Here is a 25,719-nt window from a genome sequence, read left to right as displayed (position 1 = left end):
CCATCCTGCCCGCTCTGTTCCTGCAGGACAGCAGGAGGGGTGCCCAGTGGCTGGCAGGGGATGGGTGCTGCGTGGCCAGGGGTGCCCATGGGGAAAGGGCTGCAGGGTCGTCCCTGCAGTGGGACATCGCTTCGGGGCTAAATTCCTCCGCTTCTCCACAGCCTCAGCCTTTATGTTGCAACATGCGACATGCAGTAGCACTTTCCCATGCAGGATGGGGCCATGGGAAATACGGGGGGTGAGCGGGAGCGGCGTGGGGCAGTGCGGGGTGGCAGGGGGCAAAGGCCAAGCAGCAGAGGATGCTGTGCTGGTGTCGGGTCTGACCACGGAGAAGGGATGGATCCGGGGTGCTGTGGGATGGCAGGTGGCAGCCAGGAAGGGGTGCGGGTGCCCAGCCGGGCAGGGCCACGAGGCCACCGTGGGCTGCCCCAGCCCTGCCATAACTGAAGGGACCAGATGAGGCAGGAATGCTGGGGGGAGCTGGCAGCCACCCGCGGCCCTGGTGGCACCTCTGGGCTCAAACAAAGCCCTTGTTTACGGGGCGGCCGGGCTGCCCTCCCCACTGTGCCAGCCCCCCCAGCCCCCCTAGAGCAGCCACGGTCCGGGCAGCGTAATCCCCGCAGGGAGAGCACATGAAATCAGATGGACAAGTTTTGATGTGAGGCAGCAGCTTAGGGTGGGCTCAGGTTTCCTTTAGGTTTTCTATATTTATCTCTGTGATTTAATGCCAGCGCTGGGGTTTAAATGGCACCAACCAGTTGGCGTGGGGAGAGGGAGCAGCCATCCCCAAGCCGCGCACACGTCCCTGAGCTGCCCGGGCGCCCATGGAGCTCTTTGAGACCAACCCTTACTTTTTCCCGGATCAGAGGTTTTACGATGGGGAAAATTTCCTGGGCTCCCGCTTGCAGGGCTACGAGCCGGCAGCGTACCCCGAGCGGCCCGAGGTGGCCCTGTGTCCCGAGGGCAGGGTGGCTTTGGAGGAGAAGGACTCAGCGCTGCCTGAGCACTGCCCCGGGCAGTGCCTGCCCTGGGCCTGCAAGGTGTGCAAGAGGAAGACGGTCTCCATCGACCGGCGGCGGGCGGCCACCCTGCGGGAGAAACGCAGGTTGAAGAAAGTGAACGAAGCCTTCGAGGCGCTGAAACGCAGCACCTTGCTCAACCCCAACCAGCGGCTGCCCAAGGTGGAGATCCTGCGCAGTGCCATCCAGTACATCGAGCGCCTGCAGAGCTTGCTCAGCACCCTCAACCAGCAGGAGCGGGAGCAGAGGGACCTGCGCTTCCGCCCCGCTGCTGCCCAGCCCGGGGTAAGTGCCGTCGTGCAGCCCCGCATCCCACACCAGGGCTGGGGACCAGCGTGGGGGTCATGCCTTATGGGGGTGATGCTCTATGGGGGTGATGCCATAGGGGGGAGATGCTCTATGGGGGTGATGCCATATGGGGGTGATGCTCTATGGGGGTGGTGCCATAGGGGGGAGATGCTCTATGGGGGTGATGCCATATGGGGGTGATGCTCTATGGGGGTGATGTTTTATGGGGGTGATCCCAGAAAGAGACACCCTGGGCAGCTCTGGGGCACTCTGCTGGGAGGAGTGGGACCCCCCAGCCCCGGGGGCAAGGCAGGTGCTGCTGTCGTGGGCTGGTGAATGTCTCCTGGGTAAAGGCACGGGGTGACATTGATCCAGTCCCGACTGGGTGCTCAAACCCCTGGGTAAAGGGGCCACTGGTGGTCTCTCCCTGTGTATGGATGTACTGGGGGCTGCATGCTTCAGTGCTGGGCACTGCACTGGGTGTGACACCTGTGCCTGGGCTTGGAAGGGATAATAAAGGTGAAAATGAAAGAAATAACATAAAATCAAAATAAATAAATTAAGAGAAAATAAAATGGAATAAAATTAAATAATGAAATGAATTAAAATGAGAGAAAATAAAGTAAATAAAATATAAAATTAAATTAAATTCCCCTGCTCACAGGCACACACACACACACTCCTGGTTTCTCCCTGTAAAGGCTCAGGGCAGCCCATCCCACAAAGCCTCCGACCAGACACCGCTGGGGGGTCACAACCTGCTGCCGCCCGCGGCGCTCCGCAGGGATCGGTGCTCCTGGGCACAACACCCGCAGCCTCGCTTCCCGCTCGCCCACTGCCATGCAATTGCCAGGGCCACGACATGCTGGGGCAAGGGGACTTGCTCTGGTGGTCAGCGTGGCACAGCACCCCCAGGCAGGGGACAGGCAGGGGACGAGGGGGTCAGCACGGGGCCACCTCGGGTTTCTCTGGCCAAAGGTGCTGATCGGTGAGCCAGGCGAGGATGAGGATGCTCGCAGCGGGTGTGTCTTGCCGCAGCCCCAGGCAGAGATGCCGCAAGCCAAGTCCGGTCGCGCTGCAAGATTTTGGTCATTTAACCAAGTTTTTGAAAGATATTTTCATCTGCCCTCTGATTTCTGGGCTGGGTGTCTGGGCGTGCACTACCCTCTGCTCTGAGGCTTTGGACACGGAAATGTGTAGGTAGCTATAGACAATACAGGTAGTGATGATATAGATGATACAGATAGATGTAGATGTACATATAGGTATAAGCATTGATGATATAGATTATATAGACGTAGAAGTAGATATAGATGTATAGATATGGATAGAACTATAGCTATATTGATAGATATAGAGATATTGATACAGGCGTAGCTATAGATACAGAAGGACTTTACAAGAGGCACGGACAGGGCTACACAGGGGATTATCCCCTTTCAGACTAAAGGATTTAAGGACCAAACCGGCAGGTACCCAGGTAGCCCAACATTTAGAGCTGAATAAAGGACTGAAAAAGCTTTTAGGCTCCATCCTGTATATTCTTGAGACTTCCCGGTGTAATCCCAATGTACCCACCTGGGTGTATTTGTTGGCTGCCCCTGCAAATGCGCCCAAAACCACACTGAGCAGTTCCCATGTCACTGCTGCCCCGAGCCATCCCTTCTCTGAGGCATAGCCAGGGGTTCACATACTGAGTGCAAAATCCAGGATTTTTTGGGGGAAAAAAATCTGCAAGAATTTCCTACTTCAGTGGGAAATAAATCCAAGTGTTAATTAATTAGCCTGTGCTGCCGTGAGCTTGTAGACCCAAAGTACCATTTCGAGGCTGCTATGTATAGCTGGGTCCTTGGGGTTGCTCCTATAAATTGTATTTTGGGTTTAACCCCAGCCAGCATCACTTCCAGATAAAGACACACACAAAGAAAGTTACTTCAGAGCTTTGCTGAGTAACACTCTCATTTTTCAGGCTGTCAGCTCTTCCCTCTGCAATAGCAGAGTTAGGCCCCAAATCCACAAATCAGACTGCAAAAAGATCTTCCCCAGAAATCCCCTTGGGATGGCCTGAGAGTGTCCAGCCTGTGTGTCATTTTTTATAAGCCTGATTAGATGATTTTCAGCAAAAAACTGGTTTGCTCAAGGACATTGCTCCATCTCTAGCCCTTTCTCATAGTCACCAGATGAAGAGACATTTTTCTCACCTGCAGTGAGCAGATGGCCCCATTTCTCCTCTGTCCAGAGCCCAAAAGGGAGATTTTTCAGCCTTTATGGTTAAGGAAGCATCTGGCCCGGATGGGTCCTGGGGACCCCGAATGCTGTTGGCTCCTCCAGCTGCTTGCAGGTGGGGAGGGATGTGCCCACCCCTGCAGGGATGCTGTGCTGAGGTGACTGGGCACCCCAGGGTGTTTCTGGGGTGGCTGCTGGGGTTTGGCCAGGCTGGAGGAGGTGACAGCCATGGTCAGCATCTCTGCTCCTTGCAGGCGGCCAGCGAGTGCGGATCCGGCAGCTCATCCTGCAGTCCCGAGTGGAGCAGCCAGCTGGAGTTCAGCACCAACCCTGCAGGTAAGGTCCCCCCACCTTGTCCCGCATCCTGCAGTGACACCGGGCTCCGGGGCGGGGGCAGCAGCAGGGGACACCTCAGCTCTGGAGCAGAACATTGCTAAGCCAACCCCCCAAGAGGAGATGCTCAATGTGGAGGACAAAAGGAACCTTGTCCTTCCCTCCCCACCCCACTTTTGCAAAGACATGAGCTCCCCCCAGGCTCATAAATAGTCCAGCACTGCCTTGGCTCAGTGCTTGGTGAGTTCAGGCTTTTCCCACTGCCTGATTTCTCCAAGACGCCTGCTCTGAGGAGCCGAGCAGTTGGATGGCAGCAGCTCAGGGCCCCAGCAACTTGGTCCCCATCAAGGGTTCATCTGTTGCCACCCTTTGGCTTGGTTTTGCTGGCTGCGGTGCTGGGCATCACTGCGTGTCGCTGCCCCGGCTCCCTTTCCGTCCCCATGCCCCACTCTGCAGCTGCTATTTTTTTTTTTTCCATTATTGCAGTTATCCCCACCCCCACCAAATCCACCTGTTTTTTTTTTCCCCAGAAGGCAGAAACTTAAATCTTATTTTCCAATGAGGAATAAAAGCTAAAAAGTGTCCAAAAGTTTCACTCTCCAGGGGAAGGTGTCACTTCCCCGCAGGGTGGGAGCTGGGAGTGGGTGCCCTGGTCACTCCATCTGTGCAGGGATCACTGGGTCCCCCCTGCACGGAGCCAGGAGCCATCCCCAGCACATGGTCCCCGTCCCCAGCAGCGTGATCATCCCCTTCCTCCCTGCAGATCACCTCCTGGCTGACGATGCGGTGGAGGACCGCAACCTCCACTCGCTCTCCTCCATCGTGGAGAGCATCGCTGTGGAGGACGTGGCCGTGACGTTCCAGGAGGAGCGGGTTCAAAACTGAGCCAGCGCAAACCCCGGTGGCTCTTCGAGCTGGTAATGGAGTGGGAATAAGATGCCGGAAGGGTCCAGCCACTGGAAATTGTATTTACCTCTCCGGCATTGTGGACTGCACCGCTGAAACCACTTGCCTCCTTCCCCACTCCTTGTGAAACGCTCCTGCCCAGCCAGCTAGAAAAAAATAATAGGGAGAGGTGGGATGTCGGCAGCGCTGCAGCCCCATGCTGGCAGCGGCCCTGGTTCCCGTGAGGGCGGCCGCCCGGTGTTGGGTTCCACTTCACTCCCTGTCCGGGGCGATCGGTTTTTGGGGGCCAATGTGTGTGCTGGGTTCGCTTGCTAATTTTTTTCCAAGATGCTCTTTGACCAACGTCTCTCTCCAGCTGGTGTCCTGCGGGTGCTGAGCCCCGCGGAGGCTGCCCGAGCTGTCTTTTCTACTGAACGCTGTGTGGAGTTGCCATTTTTTTTTTAATTATTATTTTTGCTAACTTATTTGGATTTTTTTTTTTTAAATAAAGGCATTCTTGTTTGAACTGCTCGGGGCTTCCTTTACTCCTGTTCGCCTCTGTGCAGGTCTGCCCTAATTCCCAGGTTGGGGATTTCTCCATATCAGAAAATCCAGCTGGACTCCAGTGTGGTCACTCAGCGGTGGAACTGGATGCCCCACACTCAAATCAGCCCTGCAGAGAACAGTGATCTCACTAGTCTGCAACTGTGGCTCAGCCCTGTGCCCCAAAAACTCTTGGGGGAGCTAAAGATTAATTGTATTTTTAATTTGGGCTCTAGAAAGAAGGCTCAAGCCAGCACTGTTTTAAAATCTTGTTTATTGGAACACACATACATCCTTTCCTGACCCGATCCAGGGTTTGGAGTCCATGCAGTACCAATAATATGACGAAAGAAGTAGGGCATTGATATAAAGGGCTCACTGACTCTTCAAATTAAAAAAATATTTAATACTGTATTAGGCAAATAATACACTGAAAAGACATCGTGACTGTATAGCCTCTCAGATATTGCACTTCCAGACAGCACATGATAAGTATAAGGTCATTCCAGCCATCAATAAATATCACATCAGAAATAGGGGCCACACAAGGCAAACGTGGCATAAGGAGACGAAGAGATCCTACCCTACGGGGAAGAAATGGGAAGAGTGAAGGGCCTCCTGGATTGATCCCTGCCCACAGCCTGGAGGCAGGAGAGGAGAGCATCTCCTCTGGTCCCAGAGGGGAAGGGATGGGCACGTCCCGGGGCGGGGGGTGCCCCCCGCTGTGTCTCCCCAGGTGCCCAAGGAAGGTCCCCTCTCCTGTGGGTGCTGGGTACCGTCCCGGCCAGCAGTGAGCCTATGGGGCGGTTCCAGCCCTTCCCCACGCAGCCCTTCATGGACCCGTCGTGCAGGCACAGCCTCCCCTCTACATGGCATCTGGCAGCACCCCAAAATGCAGCACCCTGACCACCTGCACCCTGGCAGACAGCCACCCTCCTCGCCCCTACGATGGCTGGTCTCTGCTCCACCCCATGCAGCACCGACCCTGGCACTGGCACTGGCCCCCGCTGGGGGCAGCTCCCTGCCTGGCCACCCCGGTGTGAGGATTTTCACGAGCCTGAATCTTCCTTGGCTTCAAGTCCTGTGGGCAGCAGAATTCCTGATGCCCAAGGGGGCTCAGATGAGTCAGTGCAGCAGCCCATGGTGTATTGGCAACATGAACCAGGCAGGAGAAAGGTTTCCAAATATTGCAGCCCGCTTTTGGGGTGTCTCTGCTGCTCCGTGATTGCACCACGCTTCTGCCAGCGACGGAGCAGGCACCCAGCAAGCGCACCCAAAGCCCGGCCAGTGTGGGGAGAGGTGGGTGGACAAGCCTCAGGCGGGAGCCATGGGGAGCTGGGGGAAGCGGTGGGGTGCACAAGCAGAAGGGAGAGCATCCTTTTCGGTCCACCGCAGCGAGACTGCAGCGTTTGTTGGTTTGGGCCAAGGAACAGGTGCAGGCTGGGCTCTTGTCCTGAAAGGCAGCCAGCACGTGGCCATACTGATAGTGGGGATGTGCTGAGAAACAAAGTGGGAAAGGCCCTGTGAGGATGGCGGCACACCTCCACCCGTGCACCCACAGGCCAGCAAACCCAGATGCAGTCAGTAATGAATCTTCCTGGCACAGGGGAACCATGCCCCAGGGTACAGCAGGATCCCAGGAGCATCTTTGAAGTGCTTGACTATCCTTCCCTCACCCCAGTGGGACCCCCCATCTAGGATGGCATTCTGGGGTCCCCAGTGGAGCTGTCTGTCCGAGGACTGGACAAACCGTACATGGTTGGGATGCTGAGCATCCCTCCTGCATCATCTCAAGGTCCTGTAAACCTCAGGCAGCAGCGGTGGGCTGTTCCCCCACCACTGAGGTCTCCATGGTCCTCCATGGCAAGGCAAACCTGTTGAAGGCAGACACCCTGCCTGGGTGATGCTGGACAGAGGACGCTGGGCCTCATGCTCTCCTCTCGGTCCCCATCCAGCTCCGAGGCCTTGGTCCTCCTCGCACTTACCCAGGGCTGGGCTGGTTCCTGTCACGCTGACCCTCAGCAGGAATATGTCCGGACCGTGGAGGTCTCCAGCCTTGGCGACCCAGAGGCACCAACTGGAAGTGAGTCAAAGAGCAGAGCATGCAATTAGCAACTGCTCCAATTAGCCCTCAGCTTTCCACCAAAATATTTGTTAGGTAGTATCTGTGTGCTGACGCCAAATGGAGATGAGGGTCAAAGGAAAAGGCATGTTTGCCCAGCTCTGATGCTCTCAAGGCTCCAGGGTATGTGGCAAGTTGCCACTTGCCATCCCCACTCTCGGCCAGCGAGCACCCTGCTACCCATGTCTGGGTGCTGTCAGACCCAGGGATTTTGTCCCAGGTTTCATTGTCATCAGCTGGGTGGGAACTGCAGCTCCCAGGGATGGGGTGGAAAGGGTTGAACAGGTTTGACCCAAAGCACTGGGTGAAAAGCTGTGAAATTTGAGCAAATCTGGAGGCAGGAGGAGAGCTGAGCCTGGAGTTTGGGGCCAGAAGGTGAAAGCATAACTTTTTAATTCTCATTCACACATTCATTTCTGAGCCTGTTGAAGCCAGCTCTGCACCACTGGGGATGTGGTGGGTGGCTTGGGACAGGGGCACCAGGGTGCCTGGTCCAGGGGACAAACCAGCTGGAGCTTGTGCCTTCCTACAGCTTTGGAAGGGACCAAAATACCTTGTAGAGAGGAGTCGTGTGGTGGGGACGTGCGTGCTCAGCTAAAACACGACAGCCAGCAGCACAGGCAGCAAGCGAGCCACAGCAGGTCCCTGCCAGCCTGGGAGAGGGGCTGCTCAGCAGCGCTCAGACTGGATTGAGCTGGTTAATTCTGTCCCTTTGGGGATGGGTCCCAAAAGGCTGGATGGACAAGACTGGCCCAGAGTGGGCTGCTGCTCCCTGACAGCCCCCAGTGCTACCCCAACAGGCTCAGACCTGGATGCCAGACCCAGGGTGAGTGAACATATCCCCAGTCCAGCCCTCTCCCTTGTCCTGGCAATTCAAAACAAAGAAATCACACACCAGACCAGAGTCTGAAAATATCATTTACAGCAGACAATGGCTCATGGATCACACGGATTCAGCATCACAGGTGATCAAGCCTCGCTCCCTCTCCTCTCCTGGTGGCACATCAATCCCCATATTCACCATGAGGTCTGAGCAGGGGTGCGAGAGGACCCTGGGCGGATGGGGGTGACCTACCTTCCGGGGGCATTTTCTTGGCAGAGGCGGATGGAGGGGGCAGGGGCACCACGCTGGTGACACGGAAGCCGGCGGGCAGCGTCTCGGCTGAGCCACTGAGCATGTTGATGCTGTGAACGTCTCGTGGGCGGAAGCGCTTTCGCCAGGACGGGGTTCGACGGAAGGTCTTGTCATCACCCTGTGAGGGAGGAGCAGGTTATGGGCCCGGCAGCTGTGGCAGCAGGACCTTCTCCCTCTGTGACACACTAGCACTACTTCCACCTAACAAGGGTGGGCTTGTACATGAGGGCCAACTCTACCATTGCAGAAGTGTGTCATCAAACTGGACCAAGGACATAGGAGACGTCTCCGGGATCCCATGACATAAGCTTTATCCTTTCCAGCTTGCCCATTTCTTCTCTCCAGCCTGCCTGCAAAGATGCCTTGGAGACATCAACACACATGGCTCAGTAAAGACCCCAAGGGATGCATCTAACCTTGGCCAGGTGATGGCATCTGGAAGTGCTTGCTTCCCTCCATGCTCTGAAAAGAGCCCTGACTAGCTCTGCTATCATATCTTAGTGAGGAAAGTTACACATCGGAGAGATCTAGATGAATTCCAGCCTTCAGTGACTCAACGTGAACAGTTTTCTGGCTGCTTAACAGGGCATCTCTAACCCACCACTGCAGATGTGCCATGCCCAGAATATCTGTGACTCCAAATGGCAACATTAAAGCAGCTGGCAAGGAAAGCCAGGTGAGCCTGCTTGAAACTCAGCCCCCTGAGCGTGAGGCTCGAAATGATGCACAAGGCTCTTCCTCACCTGCCTCCGCAGCCTGGCAGCACATTCCTTGGGGCCTTGTCTAATAGCTTTAGCTTATTCCACTGATACTGCTCATGCGACTGCTCTAGAGAGCCCGTGACGCACTATTTGACACCCCTGGACAAGGAGGGGGAGATCAGTGGTCCTCTTTCTCCTGTTTCTTGCACAAGAAGAGGTGCTCAGCATGATCTGGACATAGGAGGTTTGGTACTCACATCGTCCAGCCTCCGATCTGTGCCCAAGGCGAGCAGGTTGTTAAACTCCCTCTCCAGCACTTGTCGAGCCTGAAATTAACAAAAAATTAACAAGAAATGAGCATTCCCCATCGATGGAAATGGTTTCCAGCACAAACTCAGGAAAGCCTGAGAATGACAGAGGGAAAGTCCACATGCCATCCGAGTGCTCTCCTTTGAAAGGTAGAGCCAGGTTGGTGGGACTGGTGGAGTTCCATCGCAGCCATGTCCCATGCTGGCTACCCTCCTCCAAAATCCCCCAAGGATGCTGCTCTTACCTGCGTGTTCTGCGTGGGGATTTGCAACACGAGTGCCAGACTGTTGTGGTCGAAGTTCTCATCAAGGGCCAGGAGCGCCCCATGCACCCCGCTCTCAACGAGGTTGTTTGCATACTCGCGAAGCCCAATGGATTGGATCCAGTGAATGACCTGGTCATTGGTCCACACCAACACATCTGCAAAAGAGAGAGGGCATGTTCAGGGCCAGCTCAGGGTTGTGCGGGAGCCTGATGATGTCTGGAATCCCTTTTGCACTGCCCCAGGCTGATCCTGGGACTCTCTTTCCTGAGCCAGCAGCAGTACTGGGTGCTCAAGTGCCAGGAACAGCTCACTTCAATTTACCAAACTAAATGCTGAAATAACAGGCAGAAAACAACTGTGAAAATTAATCCTAAGAACCCACGGCTGCTGGTGTAATTAGGGGCATTATCAATAATGAGATGTAATCTAAGCAGCAGCCAGATGCGCAGGGAATCTCAGGACAGCCAACGAGGAAGGGGAGGCTGAGCAAGCTGCAGGGTGTCCTGAGCATCTGAAATAGGCAGGGTAAGATGATCTGATGATGCTCGGACTGGATCTATTCTGTTTTGACACCCTTCCTCCCTCCTCATGCCTGACTGGAGTAAGCTGCGTAAAGGCGCTTGGAGCAATCTCTTGGGGGAAATACTGCAGGGAGCTCCCCACTGGAGAACAGCCTTGTGGCTGTTCTGTTGCTCAGAAATCACGATTTTTCCAAGGCAAATGCAGTTAAAAGTAAGGGATAGGAGAGAGACCATCACTGGGCATCTCTTGGGAGGTTTCTCATCTCCTTTTCCAGAGCTGGATTGTGTACGTGGCTGCTGACCTTTGATTTCATGTTGGGTCTCTTCTCGCCTCCTCTCGAGCTCTTTGCGGTCGTAGTTGAGCCTCTTCAGGCACATGATGCCGTACTGCAGGCTGGTGCTGCAAGGACATGAGATGTTACCCAACCCTCACGAGGGCTCAGCGTCGTGCGTTGGGTGGCTCGGAGGGACCTGCAGAGGGACCCACTTCCCTGCTTGCTCTGACCCCAAAGGATGCTTCACTTCAGGGTTGGGTCACTACAGACACAACCCAAAGGGAAGATCTTAGCTGGAAAATCAGGAATGTCCTTCACTTCCATGGTAATTCCCCACTCCACCAGTTTTACCCTGTTCTACCTGCCTGAGAGCGCATGGATCCAAAAATCGGTACTCCGTGCTTGGTGGCAGGAGGGGGAAGGGAGAACCAGCCCATGGGGCTGCTCCAGGGCAAAGGGCTCATCCCCAGAGCAGGGGGCCCCTGGCAGGGCCACGGATACCACCCGTGGGCCAGGGTGGACGGTGGTATCCCATGACAGGGCTGGATACTGGTGTCTGAGCCGGGTGGTTGGGATGGCATAAGCCTTCTCCAAGCTGGGCTGCTGGCAGATGACTGCTCTGCCTGCCAGTGGGGTACCAGGTGGGATGAGCCCAAGGTTTGCTCCACAGCCAGGAGAAGGCTTGATCCTCTGCAGTTTTGCTGCAAGGAGTATGATGAAGGAGAACATTAGCCCATATGAGCTGCTCCAGACCAGGTGGTTGAGTTTAGCCTAGAGCACCAGGGCAGGCCAAGATGGGACAACCCCTCAGATTGCCCCATCCTCTGCTCCATGTGCAGACACTGCACCCCAGTGACCTCCCAAAGGAGAGGACTCACCGGTGGAAGCTATCCACCATCTTCAAGTGCACTCTGAGATCTTTCTTGGTGAGGTGGTCCAGCATCCGTGCATCAACAAGACACTCCATGAAGTAGCTGCGATATTGCGGGAGACCCAAGCTGGGCAGCCACTCGTTCCCAATCCACTCGTGGTTCATGTCCCCATAGGCCAGTGTCTGTGGAGAAGCAAATGGAGAAGCTAGGGAGAAACCATGGCTTGGTGGAGCTGCAGACTCCTAGGAAACCAGTGACAGTTTCAGTGCTGCAGCCTGGGGGTCGCTGTCCTAAGGACCAAACCTAGGCCAGAGGAGTTTAACCCCAGTTTCTATCAAAGGAACTGAAGGGAACAGTCCTGTTGGCCATGGTCTGTGTCCTGCTGGTGTCCCCCAAGGAGACAAGGCAGTAGCCAAAAAGCAAGCATAATGGATAGTTGGACTTTATGACTAGCTGCTTCTGGAAAAAGTATATTCATGAAAGCTGAAACAACTAAGAAAAAGGTTTCAGTGCATTTCCAATTGATTTTTAAGAAGCTTAGAAATCACCAAAAGATCTGCTTTATGACTTAAAAATGAAAATAACAGGTTTTGGGCAGAAGCTGATCCTGGGTCCAAAAATAAAATAAAACCCACCAGAAGAAAAGTAAAACATTTGAGAGTGATAAAACCAGAAGAGATGGATCCAAGCAGGACTCTTCCCTCCCACCTTTCAGTTAATGAGAATGGTTCGTATCCTGAACTTGGGGCTAAAAGAAAGGTGAACACTAAATGTCTGTGCAGCTAGAAACCTGTCTCCCATGCAGGGTGTCGGTGGTTTTTTTTAACGCAGCGTCTGTATCTTACAGGGGAGGTCCTAGAAAAAGCCACTCTGCCTGAAGCAGATGACACTGGTTGATGCAAGGTCCCAGGAGGACCACCAGGAGGACCACCCTGTACTTGAAAGATGGCTCAGAGGAGCAACCACAGGGCGCAGGTTCAGACTCCAACAAAGACCGGGTGAACACTGATGCCCCAAGCTCATCTCCCATGTGCCCCGTGATGTCCAGCTCTCCCTCCCATAACCACCCCATTTACCGCCCACAGAAAAGCGTAACATGGGACCTCACCTGTGCCCAGCTGCCTTCCTCTGTGTCCTAAGTGTGACACATGCAGCATGTCAACAGAAAGGACAGGTAAAGTCAGTACCCAGCGGCCCTGCACCATGAAATCGCGTGCCATGCATGCTGAGCGTGGGACCCCTCGGCACAGCGTGACCCAGAAGGGATGGGGGCTGGTCTCATGGCTGCACGGTCAGGGAGCTCAGCCTTGTCAGCAGGGTGCTGGGGACGCCCCGACCCTGATGGGTACAGGTTTCACCCCATCTCTTAGACAAGTGAGGAGGATACGGGATGAGGCTTTCCAGATGGGCCTTGGGCTGGAGATGGAACAGACACTGGGGCTCATACATCTTCCCTGGGAAATATGGGCACTTCTTGGGTTCCCCAAAGACCGATGGATGCAGAGAGAAACCCAAGCTTCAGCTCACGGGTCACAACCCCCAGAGGGGCTGCTCAACCCAATTCACCAATTTTGTAGCTATTTCCTCCCTTGTCAACCTGTGCTGGTTTTGCTCAACCTCACAAAACCCACCAAGGGAAAGTGTCACACCCCTGCCGTGCCTCTGAGCTTTCCTTTCCCAAAAGGCATCTGCCAGTTACAAGTCTGTGCTACCAGCAGACAAAAGCTTCAAAAAAATGCCTAATTCACACAACAAATCCAAAATGCTGCTCCTGCTCTGAGACATGGTCGTGGGGCCCATGTTTTCAGTTGCAGAGAGGGGAGCACGGCTACACCTCTCCAAAGGAGCCAGAGCTTCTGGAAGCATAGCCACATCCCTCCGAGGGACCCCAAGCTACCAGCCAGTGGTAGGGACAGACAGTGGGGACAATGTTTGGGTGTGCTAAGGTCAATGGGAGATTAGACAGCGACCTCTCTGGGTGCAGAGTGGCCAATGTGGGACTCAATCTCACGCATCCATCTTGAGATCACTCTCGTTTTTTGTCTTTCAGTTCTTTCCTCTAACTCACAACAGACAAGACAAGCCACTCTAGAAACCCAGCAAAACCCACTGGGGCTTGACAAAGGAAAATGCATCTGATGGTTTTTAAGCCAGTTTTAGAAATTGTTGGGATATTAAAGGTTGAAAGATGTTTTCCAAACAGGTGCACAGTGCTGGCCAAGAGCTGACACACGAGATGCAGCAAAGATCCCCTTCCCTCCCGGGGTTTAGTGTGTTAATGCACACCCGGAGCTCAGCTCGGTAACTGATACGCTGTGCAGCAGCAGTGGGGCCAGTCAGCCTCACCGTCTTGGTGGAAGTCGCCATGTTCTCCATCTCCTCGTGGGTGACCCAGACATTTCCAGAGGACTGCAGGGAAAAGAGCAGAGTGGTCAGGGTAAACCACCATGGAGCCACGGCCTCAGTTCACAACCGTGCTGGAAATAAGCCTGGCTCAGGCTGATGGAGGATCAGGCCACCCTTGCACTTGAAGCTGTACTGGGGAGGTCTTGCAGCGTCCTTGCAGCTCAGGCTGGTGGCACCCTGCTGCCCGTGGGAACCCTGGGCTGTCCGTGCAGCCACAGAGAGCGCAGCAAGGACCACTGGCCCTTTGGCTGCCTTTATACTTTGGTGTTACGCTCATGGAGCCTGCAGGCTTGTCTCTAACAGCTGTGAGCCCAGCCACGGCCAGCTGAAGGGACACAGCACGCTTGGGGCCTTTCCTTCTGCTGGCTGCATTTCTACAGATGTGTCTTGACATTACTGGGGCACCATTAACCCCTCGAGGGGTTTGGGGACCAGTACAAGACACGATCCCTCCATCTGCTCCATGTTCTATCCAGGGCAAAACTGGGACCTGCAGTTGCTCTGATTTGCCCCAGGAATTTCACGTGATCCCAGGAAAAGGCTGGTATTGAGAAAAAGGCTGTGCATAACTGAGTTGGCCCTGTAAATCACACACATGCTGTTTGGATGGGATTTTATCCTCTCCAGGGCAGACCGTCCCCGAGCTTTGCTCTTCGCGGGCTGCTCAGCAGGGTCAGCCTCTTGCTGACAGTCTCACAGTGTGAGGAAAAGAGCATTTGCTGGTGCCTCAAGACAGGAAAGTGCTTCACACTCGATGGTCATAAAAGATCTTTGTGCCTGAGGACAAGTGTCTGGTGATTTGACTGGCCCATGAGGGAACGTCACCCCCTCCACGGCCACGTCTGCCTGCAACACTGGGACTCCCTGGTGACCGATGGACCACTGTGGTCACAACGAGCCAGAGGAAGGAGGGAAACCAGTGCGTTGTCCTGCTCCATGGAGGGTCTGTAGCACGGAGCACTTACCGTCCGTGAGGTGGGTGGTGCTGAGGGGCTCGTAAGTGAGACCATCTCCTGGATGGCCAGACGCAGTTTCAGGCGATGCAACGCATTGCTGATGCCGATCTCCCTCTGGATCTCAGTGTCAGACAGGGCCGACATGATGGCTCCGCTCTTCACGTTGGCTCGGCAAGCGGCAACATACCAGGCTGGCATCCCCACCCAGAGCTGCCAAAACAGGGCAAAGCTGGTGACTGCCTGACAGACCCCCTCTAACTACCGCCGGCAGGATCAAGGTCATCCTCTTTGAAGCTCAATATCAATAAACCCACATGGGGCTCCATTTTTGTTTGTAGCTTGCACAGATGGCCTGCAGGCACCCCAGCATCCCTATATCTGACGGACACAGCACAGGGAAAGAGCACCCACCAAGCCTTTCAACTCAAAGCTCTACTCAAATCACAACTGTACAGAATATGTGAGGGATCTGGGGATCTGCTCTGTTTCCCGCGGTTTTGTAACCACCAACCATGTGCATGGACCAAGCATGGTGGGACTGTGGGGTGCTGTACCGCTCTTGGGGGAGCACACTACAGACCAGCAGTGACTGCAAAGCCATTGGTGCATGGGGACGATGCACAGGTACACTCTGCCTCACCTCCAGCCAGGAGACAACAGTGGGGCCATCCCAGTGAGCAAAGGGCAATCCTTTCCTCCGAGCCTCTTCCAGGAGTTCGTGCCTGGAGGGAACAGAAGCACAAGAGTCATTTATTGGGGGCTTGTTGGGGAAAGGGGCTCCTGAAAGTGAGTAGACCATGGGCAATAAGAACCAGCTGGTAGCAAAGCAATAAAGGAGCTAACAGGGCTCAAGAGAAGGTGAAGATGAGAGGCCTTTTCCAGTCCCATGCTGCCCCTGCTTCTCAGCCATTGGGCAGGACATTTTTTTGCTGGGGCAGGGAAGAAGGTTCACTCACTTCTTCCGCAGGCGCCGATCCTTCTCGGCCTGAGCACCCAGCTTGCCAAGTCCCAGAGGGTCCTGCATGCCCACCTCCATCTCGGTCAGCAGCACTGCTGGGCAAGCAAGACATCCTCAGGTCAGCCTGATTTCCCTAGGGTCAGCATGACATCCCCCAGGGCCAGTGTGGGCACTCTCACAGTCCCCATGCCAGGGTGTTGGGGATGCACCATCACACCACAAGAGGTGACAGTCTCCATTTCCAACCCACCCACATAGCCCTCCTGCATCCCTGGAAAGCCCAAGGGGATCTCTGCCTGCCATGCCTCCCATTGCAAAATGCTAAACATCAAAGCAGAGAAGGATTTAAGAGTGGAAAAGCTGGTCCTACCAAAGGGCTCTACAAAATCAAGAAGGTCCTATGGCGAGGGAAGCAGATTTGGGGACATTAAAGATAAGGCACAGTGACAGGGGGTCACTATCCTCACTGCAGCTCTTGCAGAGCATTAAGAGTGATCCCATGCTCAGGCCAGAAAGGGCCATGGGGCAGAAAGCACCAGAACCCAATGGCCCTGTAGCTTCAGGGGGCCCAGAGCCAGTGGCCCCAACATCCCCAAACCAGCAGAGGTGTCCCTGCTCCTCCGTCTGTCACCCCAACAGCACCCTAAAGCCAGACAGTGCCAGGAGACGTGCAGAGAGCCTGGCCCAAGAGGACGCCCGCCCGGCACGCACAGGAATAGGGCTGCTCACGGACCCTGCCCCGTGGCCCCTTCTCTGCTCAGCTGAATCAAGCGACCCTTCTCTTTTTTCCCGAACAAGCGCCCGATGGAGGATTTGATCCCCTTCCTCTTGGAGCCCTTGTGCAAGGAGTCCTGGCTGCTGTTGCTGCTGGGGTTGCTGGCCTGCTCCTCCAGCGAGCTGGGGATGGAGGAGGGAGAGGAACAGCAAAGCCTTTCGGTTATTCCTGAGCAGCACACAAGCCATGGCAAACCCCAGCCCGTCCCACAATCCCACGCTTGCCCCATGTAAATCCTCAAACCAACAGAGCAGGCACTGGTGTGAGATCCAAAGGGTGCTCCACATACCTCTTCCCATCCTCCTGACTTAGCGCAGGGTGGCCCAGCTTCTCCAGCCGCAATGTCCTGGGTGAGGATGGGGGGGACGTCTCACATTTGATGGTGGTTTTATCCTCTCGGCTTTCGTCCCGAGCTGCAGGTGACTGAACAAGTACAGAAGCCATGAGGCTGGGCAGCCAAAGCCCACCTCCATCCTTGCCCTGCTGCCTGCCTCTCTCTTGCTCCATGGAGGCATGGCCAAAAGAGCCACCAGGGCCCTGAGGCTTTGCCACGCTCCAGGATTGGCCTGAACTAGAGCTCTGGCAATGGCTCGAGATGCCCAAGCAGATGGGGAGGATGTGGCCACATGGCCAAGAACCTGGGAATAGGGGGAAAAGAGGATGCAGCTCCATGGTCCATGTCAGGGTGTGGAGACAGGAGCTGCCGGCCCTCAGAAGAGGGCTCTGAGGAGCACAGATGGGAATGTCCCAAAGACTCCCTGTTGCCAGAGGGGACACACAATGTTTGAGGACCCAGTGGCTTTCTGAACCTCCCCATGTCCTGCCAGACCCCCCAGGCTGCCAGCCGGCACATCTCCAAGCACCTTATGGGATCCCCATGATCCTCCTGCTGAATCCCTGGGGTCCCCAGCTCCATCCCGCGCCTGCTGCACCCTGACCTGGTGTGGACAAAGCCAGGAGCAGGCTGGAAAAGGGGCTTGGACAAAAACCAACGGGATGGGAGCCACTCACTAGCAGTTTCCTCCGGTGCTTCCTCAAGTCGCTGGGCTGATTGCAAGGGGGAAAGCGAGAGAGACACAGAAAGGGGGGCAGTTAATGGAGAACCCCCCCGCAGAGCAGTCCCGGGGCCAGGTGTGCCAGGCTGGGAGACAGCGAACATGGGCACCCCCGTTCCACATCACCCTCCCGCACACCCACATGGATGCCGGGGCATCGCTCCCACCCCAGGCAGCCATGCGCACACCCTGTCCAGCCCCCCGTCCACCGCGCCTGCCTCCTCACCAATGTCATGATCCCCATGCGGTCGAGGTCCTGAGCGGCGCTGCGGGAGGAGAGCTTGGGGGTGGAGCGGCCACTGAGCGGTGGGGATGAGCTGGCCAGGGACAGGGCCGTCAGTGACGTGGGGATGGAAGCCCTTTTGCAGAGCTGGGTGAGGTTGAGGCCTTCCATGCTGCCGCTCGTGACGCGGGTCTCCAGCTCCTCTGCGCGGAGCTCCGTGGACTCCTTCTCCTCTTGGATCATCCTGGAAGAGCAGCAGGGCTCAGGACTCCTGGCTCCCCACCTTTCTGGGGAGTCATCTCACACCTCCCAGCATAGGATCTCCCTACCCTGGGGAAATGCACCTTGGGTGTTGTGACTCAAGCGCCCTATCTCCAGGAATGGCAGCAAAGTTCCATCAGGATCCACATAAACCACAGCTGAGACATACCACGATTTCTTTTAATATTCATGGAGGACTTTTTTAAATAATGAACCTTTCTGTGAGCCAGCGCTGGTGCAGCTGAGGGACAGGGAGCCATGTGCAGGAAAGACCAAGCCCTGTGGGTGGATGTCCTAGAGCCATTTCCCTGACTGAAGCTCAACCAGGACCTCAACTTTAGGGCATCAGACCCTCCTGCCACCCCTGGAGCCATTTCAGAGCAAGGTGGTGGTGGGTTTTGGCCATGGTCACTACCTGATCTCCTCGTTGATGGCATCCAGCTGCTCCTGGAGCATCATAGCCAATGTCTGGGCGTCTGAGTGCCCGCCAGGGGAGAGCACGTCCATGGAGCTGAAGAGCGTCTCACGGTCATCGTCATCCACATCGGAGATCTCAGGGTCGCTGTCGAAAGCATGAGGCCCTGTGGCCAGGACGCCGCCTGCCTGGGTCTGCTCCCAGTCCTGGGGGAACAAGGTCCACTGGTCCTACTCGGCACCCCCATGTCTCCAAAAGCCAAACTGGAGACCTCCACGCAACAGTTACAACTCAACGCAACCCCAATGGGAAACCCATCCTGCCACACTAACCCCCCCCACGCACCAGGTGAATAACATTGCCCCATGAGGGCAATGAGACACATGAGACCAGCATGCAAGGCAGAAGGAGACCCCAACCCCAGCTCTGACTCCATGCTGGCATGAAGATGGATTACCTTGGCTGGCTCCTCTCGACGGGTGGCAAATCGGCCCTTCTGTGCCCGAGGCAGGCCCGGGGCTGTCCCGAAGGGCTCGGCGGGGGCATGGACCACAGCGCTCAGTGGGAAGCGCAGGTCCGTGGCACTGCCCATATGTGATCTGGGGAGAAAGAGCCCTGTTGCAGACATTGCTCCATGCAAGGATGCCCTCATCACCAGGCTACTCCCCTTGCAGCTCAGGCTTGCTCAGGACAGAGGAGGATGAGGCCACTCTGGGATGCCCACCCCAGCGATGCTTGCCTGCTCTCAGAAAACGATGCAAAACCAGGCTCTGGAAAAAGATGCCCCATTCCCCCATGCTGGCCCTGGTGATGTGCTCACAGACTGTAGGAAGCTCAGCCCTGGGCCCTGGCCTGCTGCTGCCTCCCCCTTCGCTGCAGTACCCACTGGGGCAGCCAGCCAAGCTCTGGCCAAAACCACCTGGCGCAGTGAGTCTGCTGCGAAACCATGAGCTGAACAGTCCCTTCCTGTCCCTCCCTCTCAAGAACAGCTTGCACCTCCCAACATGTACTGCTTTTCTCCTTCTATTTATATGTTCAACATTCTCATGAAATAAGAAAACCCAAACTCTGATGAAGAAAATCTCATTTGAAACAGATTTTCCAGGTGTGGGGACATAAGCATTCTCTGGGATCTCTCAGTAGAAACTGTCTGGGACTTCTCCATCCTCCTCCTCCATGCTTGGGCTGGTGCTTGGGAGTGGGTCCCCATGCCAGGCAGAGCAATACAGCAGCTGCTGTGGGACACGAGGCCACTTTTTGCCACCTGTGGTACCCACTGCATATCTCCACACTGCCTGGTTGCTCCTCCTCACCCTGAAGACCCAACCAGACAGCTGAGCAAAGTGCCTTCCTGGAGCAAGGGGACATTACTCTCTATATGCATTGCCATAGGAGGCGTGAGGGTTTTTTGGATTTACGATGACAAAAGCAGTTGTCCATGGCAAATAGCAGGTTTTCCACCACGGTGGGTCCAGTTTGCAGTGCAGATACAGATCTGGGCTCCAAAACCACTAACACAAGCAGCTTGGCTTGGTGTCAGTTTGGTGTTTGCAGATGAAGGCACAGCCCAAGTTTCAAGGGGATTTCTGTTGTGGAGCCACTGACAAGCTGCTCCCAAGCTAAAAACTGATAAAGGTGCCTTAGACAAAAGCTAACATTTCAGCTGGGGAATTATTCTGGCCTCTGTAACTCAAGCTTTCTGATGATTTTTCATCCAAGAAATAATAATTAAAAAAACCACCAACCCCAAATTGTACATCCTGTTCTTACAGACCTGTACAAAGAGGTCCCACAGGTGCTCCAGACACTCCCCTGGCACTCAGCTGTCCTTCATCCCCACAAGCTCTCCCTCACTCTCCCCTCCGTGACAGACACAGGGCCTCCAGGCCCTCCCCTCTCTGCCACAGCTGCTGAACAGATTTGAAGCTGGTTACACTGGCTCCTTTCCATCTCTTCCAGCCTTCCTGAGAGGTGAATTTTCCCCTCTGGATGTTGCTCTCGTTGATCCCTTGCTGCCTCTAACCCTTGTTGAAAATGCTCAGAAGAGGATGTGAACTCCCAGGTGGCTGCAGCAACATGGTGGGGTGCATCTCGTGCTGGCACCTTCCTTTTCTAACCCCCTGGTTTCTTGCAGCAGTGCTGGGTACCCTGAGCAGTGACAGAGGCTGAGACCCGATGGACTCATCTCTCCTCCTGGTGCTTTGGGCTGGTACCTCCCCATCTCCCAGCTGACTTTAAATGAAAAGGGTGTGGGAGGACCATTGTAGAAAGGAGGCGAAAAAATGAGGCGGTCATTGTCCTTTGCCTGCAACACCTCAAAAGAGATTCCTCCTTCTCCACCAGCCCATCCCCAGCACACCACAGAGGGAAATGTGTTTGGTGAACATCCAGCTTTCATAGAAAATTAAGCCCTTTGTGCAGAAAAAGAAACAAAGCCCAGTGGTTTTTCACCCATAGAGGAGCAGATTTGGGGCCATTCAGCTGGGCTGGGCTATTCCCAACAGCCTGTGTCCCACCCCAGGATAATCCACGATGGGGACAGCACAGCTGAGGCTGACCCTGCTGCGATGAACCACCCTGCAGTCCTGCACTGAGGCTTGGTGAAACCAGAAATGCCTGATGCCAACAGCATTTTGGAGCCCTAAAAAAGCAAAATGCCCCCAAAGCCGTGGATGCAGGATGCAAGCACACAGGCTGGCGGGGTTTTGGTGCGTGGCCCTTACCTTGTGTGCACGCTCTCCACAAACGTCCCACTTCTGGTCTTGAGCTGATCGACCTCCAGCCTCAGTTTGTCAATCTCATCAGACAACCGTCGCTGTTTGGGGTGAGACAAGAAACAGGCAGGGGTTGGTTTTGCTCTGAAGAGCTGCCAGGTTTGGGGCAATCCAAATCCTTAGCTATTTCCAGGTTTATATTCCCTTTACAAATCCCCATCCCAGGTTTAAAGCACCTTTGACACATCGGTAAAGAAACAGCTCATGCAGGCAATAATGAATGATGATGCTGGGGCGATGCTGCGAAGGGAGGGAGTGATCACAGGCCAGACAGACAGACACATGCGTGCTTGAAGCGATGCTGCTTTGAGAAATGAAGGAAAACTGGTCCCACTAGGATGCTCTGGTTGTGCTCCAGACGGCACGTGCACGTTCGTCTTGGCAAAGGGCTGGCAGCAAAGGACTCACTAGCCAAATCTGATGCTGGCCCTGTCCCTCCAGCTGCCAGCCCCATCCTCATCAGGAACCTGTGCCTGCACTAAGTGGCTGTGCTGTCCTGCGGGAGGTGTGAGGGGGCAGGCTGCGGGAGGGCAGGGAGGCAGGGGAGATGGGATCCTCCAGGCACAGCAGGATCCAGTCCTGTAGGCAAATGGGCCGTACTGGGGTGGGCAACATGCAGGCAGCGTCATGCGAGTCTCAGAGCTTTGCCTCTGCCTTGAGCTGAGCAGACATGGCTGGAAAGCGTGCGCAGTGCCTGCACATCCTCACCACAGGCAGGGAGCATCTGGGAGACCAAGACCCTGGGCAAGGGGGAAAGCAGCCCCCCCAAACCCCCCAACCATGCATGAGAGTAGGGGCACATCCTGAAAGATCCCATTGCTTCAAAAAGCTGCAACCCCCCAGATTTCCAGCACAGGCCAATGTGGACTCAAGTTGCAGACCCTACTTAGATGTTTCATCTGAGAGCAGGGGAGGTGCAAAGACCTATGGGGCCTTCTGCAAGCCGGGCATGGAGCAGATTTCCCCCCCAGTTTGAGTGAGGGGGTTGAGACAGCCTCAGGGACAAAGGGGACATGGCTGCCTGAGCAGCACTGTCCCTCGCAGCCAGGCTGCACCAAAGAGCACTGGGGTAAATCCTCCTCTAGACACGCGGGCGAAGCCACCCCGGCCTCACTGCTGTCCTCGGCGGGGGGGTCAGGGATGGATGAGTGTGATACAAATATGGAGACGGGACTGAACATGCCTGTTAGGGAACCGAACCGGGGGTCTCCAGGGAGGTGGGTGGCAGCTTCCATCCAGCCACTGCGTGGGTTAGTTTGTGGCCTCCTGCTGCTGGGCGCTTCGGGATCCCAGCTCCTCCGAAACTAGGGTATTTTAGGAGGTACGACTGCCACTAGCCGGGGATTAGGAGTGAGGAAGCGCAGTCACTAGGGCAGGCTCCCTGCAGCGGCATTTACCTTGTCGTGCTGGTGTTCCTCTATCTGCTTTTGGGTATTTTCCAGCTCTTGTAACAATGTGTTCTTTGAAAAACGAAACAAAAGAAAAGGGAACAAAAACAGGAAAGAAAAAGAGAGACCGTTTAGAAAACGGCCATGCAGCCTCCTGGGAACGGCCAGTGTGGAGCTGCTGTGTGGGCGGTGTGACGGATGCCTGGCAGGAGGGACAGCAATGGCTCCCTGATCTATTCCTCACCTACCTGCCTGTGAACCGGTCTTCTCTGCAGACCTCCTGCTCCTCAAGCAGGGCTGCCGTAGCTCAACTCCTGCCCCACACCGTGGCCAGGTCATGGCCATGGAGGGCAAGTGGTGATTAGAGATTTGGTGGGCAGGGCTTGAAGATTAGGAAACGTGTCTGAGAGGAGATCAACTTCTCAAGCAGCTGGATCAAGGGCAAAAATGTCCTCTACATCTAAGCTAGGGAATAGGCAGGGGGAAAAGAAGATGCGTTTGCAGCTGCCTGACCTCATGCTCTTTTTTGGGAGATGCTGGCAACCAAATAAGATCGTTTTTGCCTGTGGAAGACCTGGAGAAACAATCTGGGTGAGCCAGTGCCAGCAGCAGGCTGGGAAGCAGGTGATGCCCTTTTGCAATGTACCACCTCTCTGGTTGCTGTCACTTAATGGGGTGGGAATTTGTACTCGGCCTCATGTGTTGGGTCCTGCTCTTCACCCAGAGCTACTCAGACCTATCTGCTGAATGACTGGACATGCTGGCATAGCCAGATCTGGTTGGGGACAGGAGGTGCAGAGCAGCAGGGGAGACAGACCCAGCCCTGGAGGCATCAGCTGGGCGGTGCAACCCCTCTGTGCTGACTTACTAAAGGGAGCCTGGCCCTTGCAGGAACCCAGATAGAGGTGAATTATCAATGCCTGGCCTCCCATTGGCACTGCGAGGTTGATCCTTGCTCTGAGCCACCTGCTGTCCCAGCTAACTGCATTCATGCTGGGGCAGCAGCAACTCCAGCTGGCTCCTCAAAGGAAAGCTCAGATCCCCAGAAGGAGCGGGGTGGGAGCTGGAAGGCTGCTCATGGACTCTGCCCAGGCATGGAGAAAGCAGATCAGTCTGGGCTTGGGGGGCTGGAAGGTTTCAAGGCAGCATGTGTAGGGGATGGGCAGGTGGCACAGGATGAACGCTGCATTTTCTCCTGCAAAATGCAGTATAGTTTTGCTCCAACAGCCGGGTGCAGGCTGCAGTCAAGGCTGCGCCAAAAGAGACACAGGGAAGCGAGGGAATGGAGCAGGACAAACCCTGGTGCTGCCGGAGATCAAAGGTGGTGGGGAGTGGGTCTTACCGGGCAAGGGCTGGCTAGAGGTGAGGGTATGATGCAGAGCACACTTCCCTGCACTCCCATCAGCCCCAGTGCCCGGCTGGCATACTGCATGTGATCATTCCTCCATCCCTGCACAGGTACTTCCAAAGCCCTGGGCTGTGGCTGGCTGAGGCTCCACACTGGAGGGGCTGCAGACCCCTCAACCCCCCGACAGCCCCCCAGAGGACCCCCTGCCCCCCAGTCACTACCTTCTCCTCCAAGGCTGCCATCCTCTCCTTGAGATGCAGCTGCAGCCTCTCATTGGACTCGCTTAGCAGACGGTCCACAGTGTCTGAGAGCCGCTTGTTGTGCTCCTCATTCATCTTCTCCCGCTGGCGGGCCTGCAACGGCAAACAGCGACCGGCCCCATCAGATCCAGCAGATCGGCTCCTCTGGCCACGTGGGGCTCAGTGCCCTCCTGCCATCCCATGCCTGCTGGTGGTGTCAGAGCTGACCCACCTGGCTCAGCTTTTGAGGACAAACCCACCCCTTACAGCACTGATCAGACCCTCTGTGGGGTTCTGCCAGTCTCAGCCATTTCCCAGCCAGGGATGAACAGGAGAGGACAGGATTCAAAGAGATCCTGCCTGCCTGACCCTTTGTGGTGTGTGCAGGTACCCAGCCACCAAGACAAGGGGGAGCCAAGGTCAGATCAGAACCTGCCAGGACTCCCCGATCCAGGCTGAGCAGCACTTACCCTGGCCAGCTCCTGGTTCTTCTCCTCTAGCTGACTCTCCAGCTGCCGGAGGTGCTCCTCGATGCTCCCGTGCCTCTCTTCTGCCTGGGAAAAGCAGAGCAGCCCTCTTGGATGACGCTCCCCAAAACCATGTGGGGTCCTCCTGCATCCTTCCCTCCATTTCTGCATCCTTATCCTTCTGTGGGATGCAGCACTCTCTCCCACTGTCTGCATCCCCACCATGGTTCACCCTGTGCTCTGCACCCAAAACAGCCCAGCTAGCAAGGTGATGGGAGAGGGAGAGATGCTCTGTGAGCAATCAGGCACCCGTTCCAGTGCCCAGGAAGGGTAGAGCTGGCCGTATCCACATCTCCCTCCAGGCCTGAACCTTCCCAGATCCACCCTGGGTCCTTCCTCTTCCTGCTCATCCCAGAGTGGTCCCAGCACAACCTGAAGGCTATCCACACTGACAGGACTATGCTAGCCTTGAAGAAAGGAGCTGTGGGGAGGGGGCAAACCCCATGCATGCAGGACACATTGAGAACTTTAGAAACAGCGCATTGTCCCTGCAGCCATGGGGAAGGCAGAGGACAGCAAAGCTCAGAGGCTGAGGAGGACAGTGGGGTGCCTTGGGCCTGCCAGGGGGTCCATCACTGCAGGGGCATGGCCAGACCTGCCTCTTCCTCTGGTTCCTGTGCTCCCTTTCTGGCTCTGGTCCCCGAACACCCTGCACACTTGCCTTGGTGAGTGCAGCAATGCGCTGGGCCAGCTCCGCTTCCACCTCAGGCAGCGTCTCTGCCTTCCGCATTGTCTGTTGCAGCTTCTGCTCCGCCAGCTCCAGCAGCTCCTGCAGGTGCCGGGCTTTCTCCTCACACTGTGGGACAGGGCAGGGTGGGTGCCTGGCACCAAGGCTTGCCCGCTTCTCCCATCCCCAGCACCCACTTCTCCCTCCCAAGTCCCTGCGGTGGTGGGGAGTCT

At 55.7% G+C, this 25,719-nt stretch overlaps 2 protein-coding genes across 16 annotated transcripts in view; one reads left to right on the top strand and one right to left on the bottom strand.

The window, feature by feature from the left end:
* Positions 1-824: 824 nt before the first annotated feature.
* MYOG (myogenin) lies at positions 825-4,751 on the top strand. Its single transcript, XM_056361809.1, has 3 exons — positions 825-1,304; positions 3,788-3,869; positions 4,630-4,751. The coding sequence occupies exons 1-3, from the start codon at positions 825-827 to the stop codon at positions 4,749-4,751; spliced, it is 684 nt and encodes a 227-aa protein (XP_056217784.1).
* An 806-nt stretch (positions 4,752-5,557) lies between these two features.
* The window catches only part of PPFIA4 (PTPRF interacting protein alpha 4), a 57,615-nt gene continuing 37,453 nt past the window's right edge, over positions 5,558-25,719 (bottom strand). For 3 of the 15 annotated variants that reach the window (XM_056361793.1, XM_056361792.1, XM_056361808.1), the window contains 22 exons: positions 25,477-25,615; positions 24,763-24,842; positions 24,275-24,406; positions 22,715-22,777; positions 21,267-21,358; positions 19,001-19,142; positions 18,544-18,749; positions 17,871-18,111; positions 17,601-17,636; positions 16,879-17,012; positions 16,548-16,711; positions 15,813-15,909; positions 15,497-15,578; positions 14,866-15,066; positions 13,781-13,903; positions 12,603-12,629; positions 11,501-11,676; positions 10,650-10,747; positions 9,806-9,981; positions 9,510-9,578; positions 8,492-8,669; positions 5,558-7,371 (listed from right to left, as the gene is read on the bottom strand). In XM_056361793.1, the coding sequence (XP_056217768.1) occupies positions 7,313-7,371; positions 8,492-8,669; positions 9,510-9,578; positions 9,806-9,981; positions 10,650-10,747; positions 11,501-11,676; positions 12,603-12,629; positions 13,781-13,903; positions 14,866-15,066; positions 15,497-15,578; positions 15,813-15,909; positions 16,548-16,711; positions 16,879-17,012; positions 17,601-17,636; positions 17,871-18,111; positions 18,544-18,749; positions 19,001-19,142; positions 21,267-21,358; positions 22,715-22,777; positions 24,275-24,406; positions 24,763-24,842; positions 25,477-25,615 (2,715 nt within the window). In that variant the 3' untranslated portion in view covers positions 5,558-7,312. The remainder of the gene's footprint in view (positions 7,372-8,491; positions 8,670-9,509; positions 9,579-9,805; positions 9,982-10,649; positions 10,748-11,500; positions 11,677-12,602; positions 12,630-13,780; positions 13,904-14,865; positions 15,067-15,496; positions 15,579-15,812; positions 15,910-16,547; positions 16,712-16,878; positions 17,013-17,600; positions 17,637-17,870; positions 18,112-18,543; positions 18,750-19,000; positions 19,143-21,266; positions 21,359-22,714; positions 22,778-24,274; positions 24,407-24,762; positions 24,843-25,476; positions 25,616-25,719) is intronic. The other 12 variants (XM_056361795.1, XM_056361796.1, XM_056361800.1 and 9 more) reach the window with 12 other exon arrangements.

This window comes from Falco biarmicus, chromosome 16 (assembly GCF_023638135.1).
Source record: "Falco biarmicus isolate bFalBia1 chromosome 16, bFalBia1.pri, whole genome shotgun sequence".
Classification (NCBI taxonomy): Eukaryota; Metazoa; Chordata; class Aves; order Falconiformes; family Falconidae; genus Falco; species Falco biarmicus.
The sequence above is the reverse complement of the archived record's forward strand: the minus strand, read 5'-3'. Positions and strand labels throughout refer to the sequence as shown.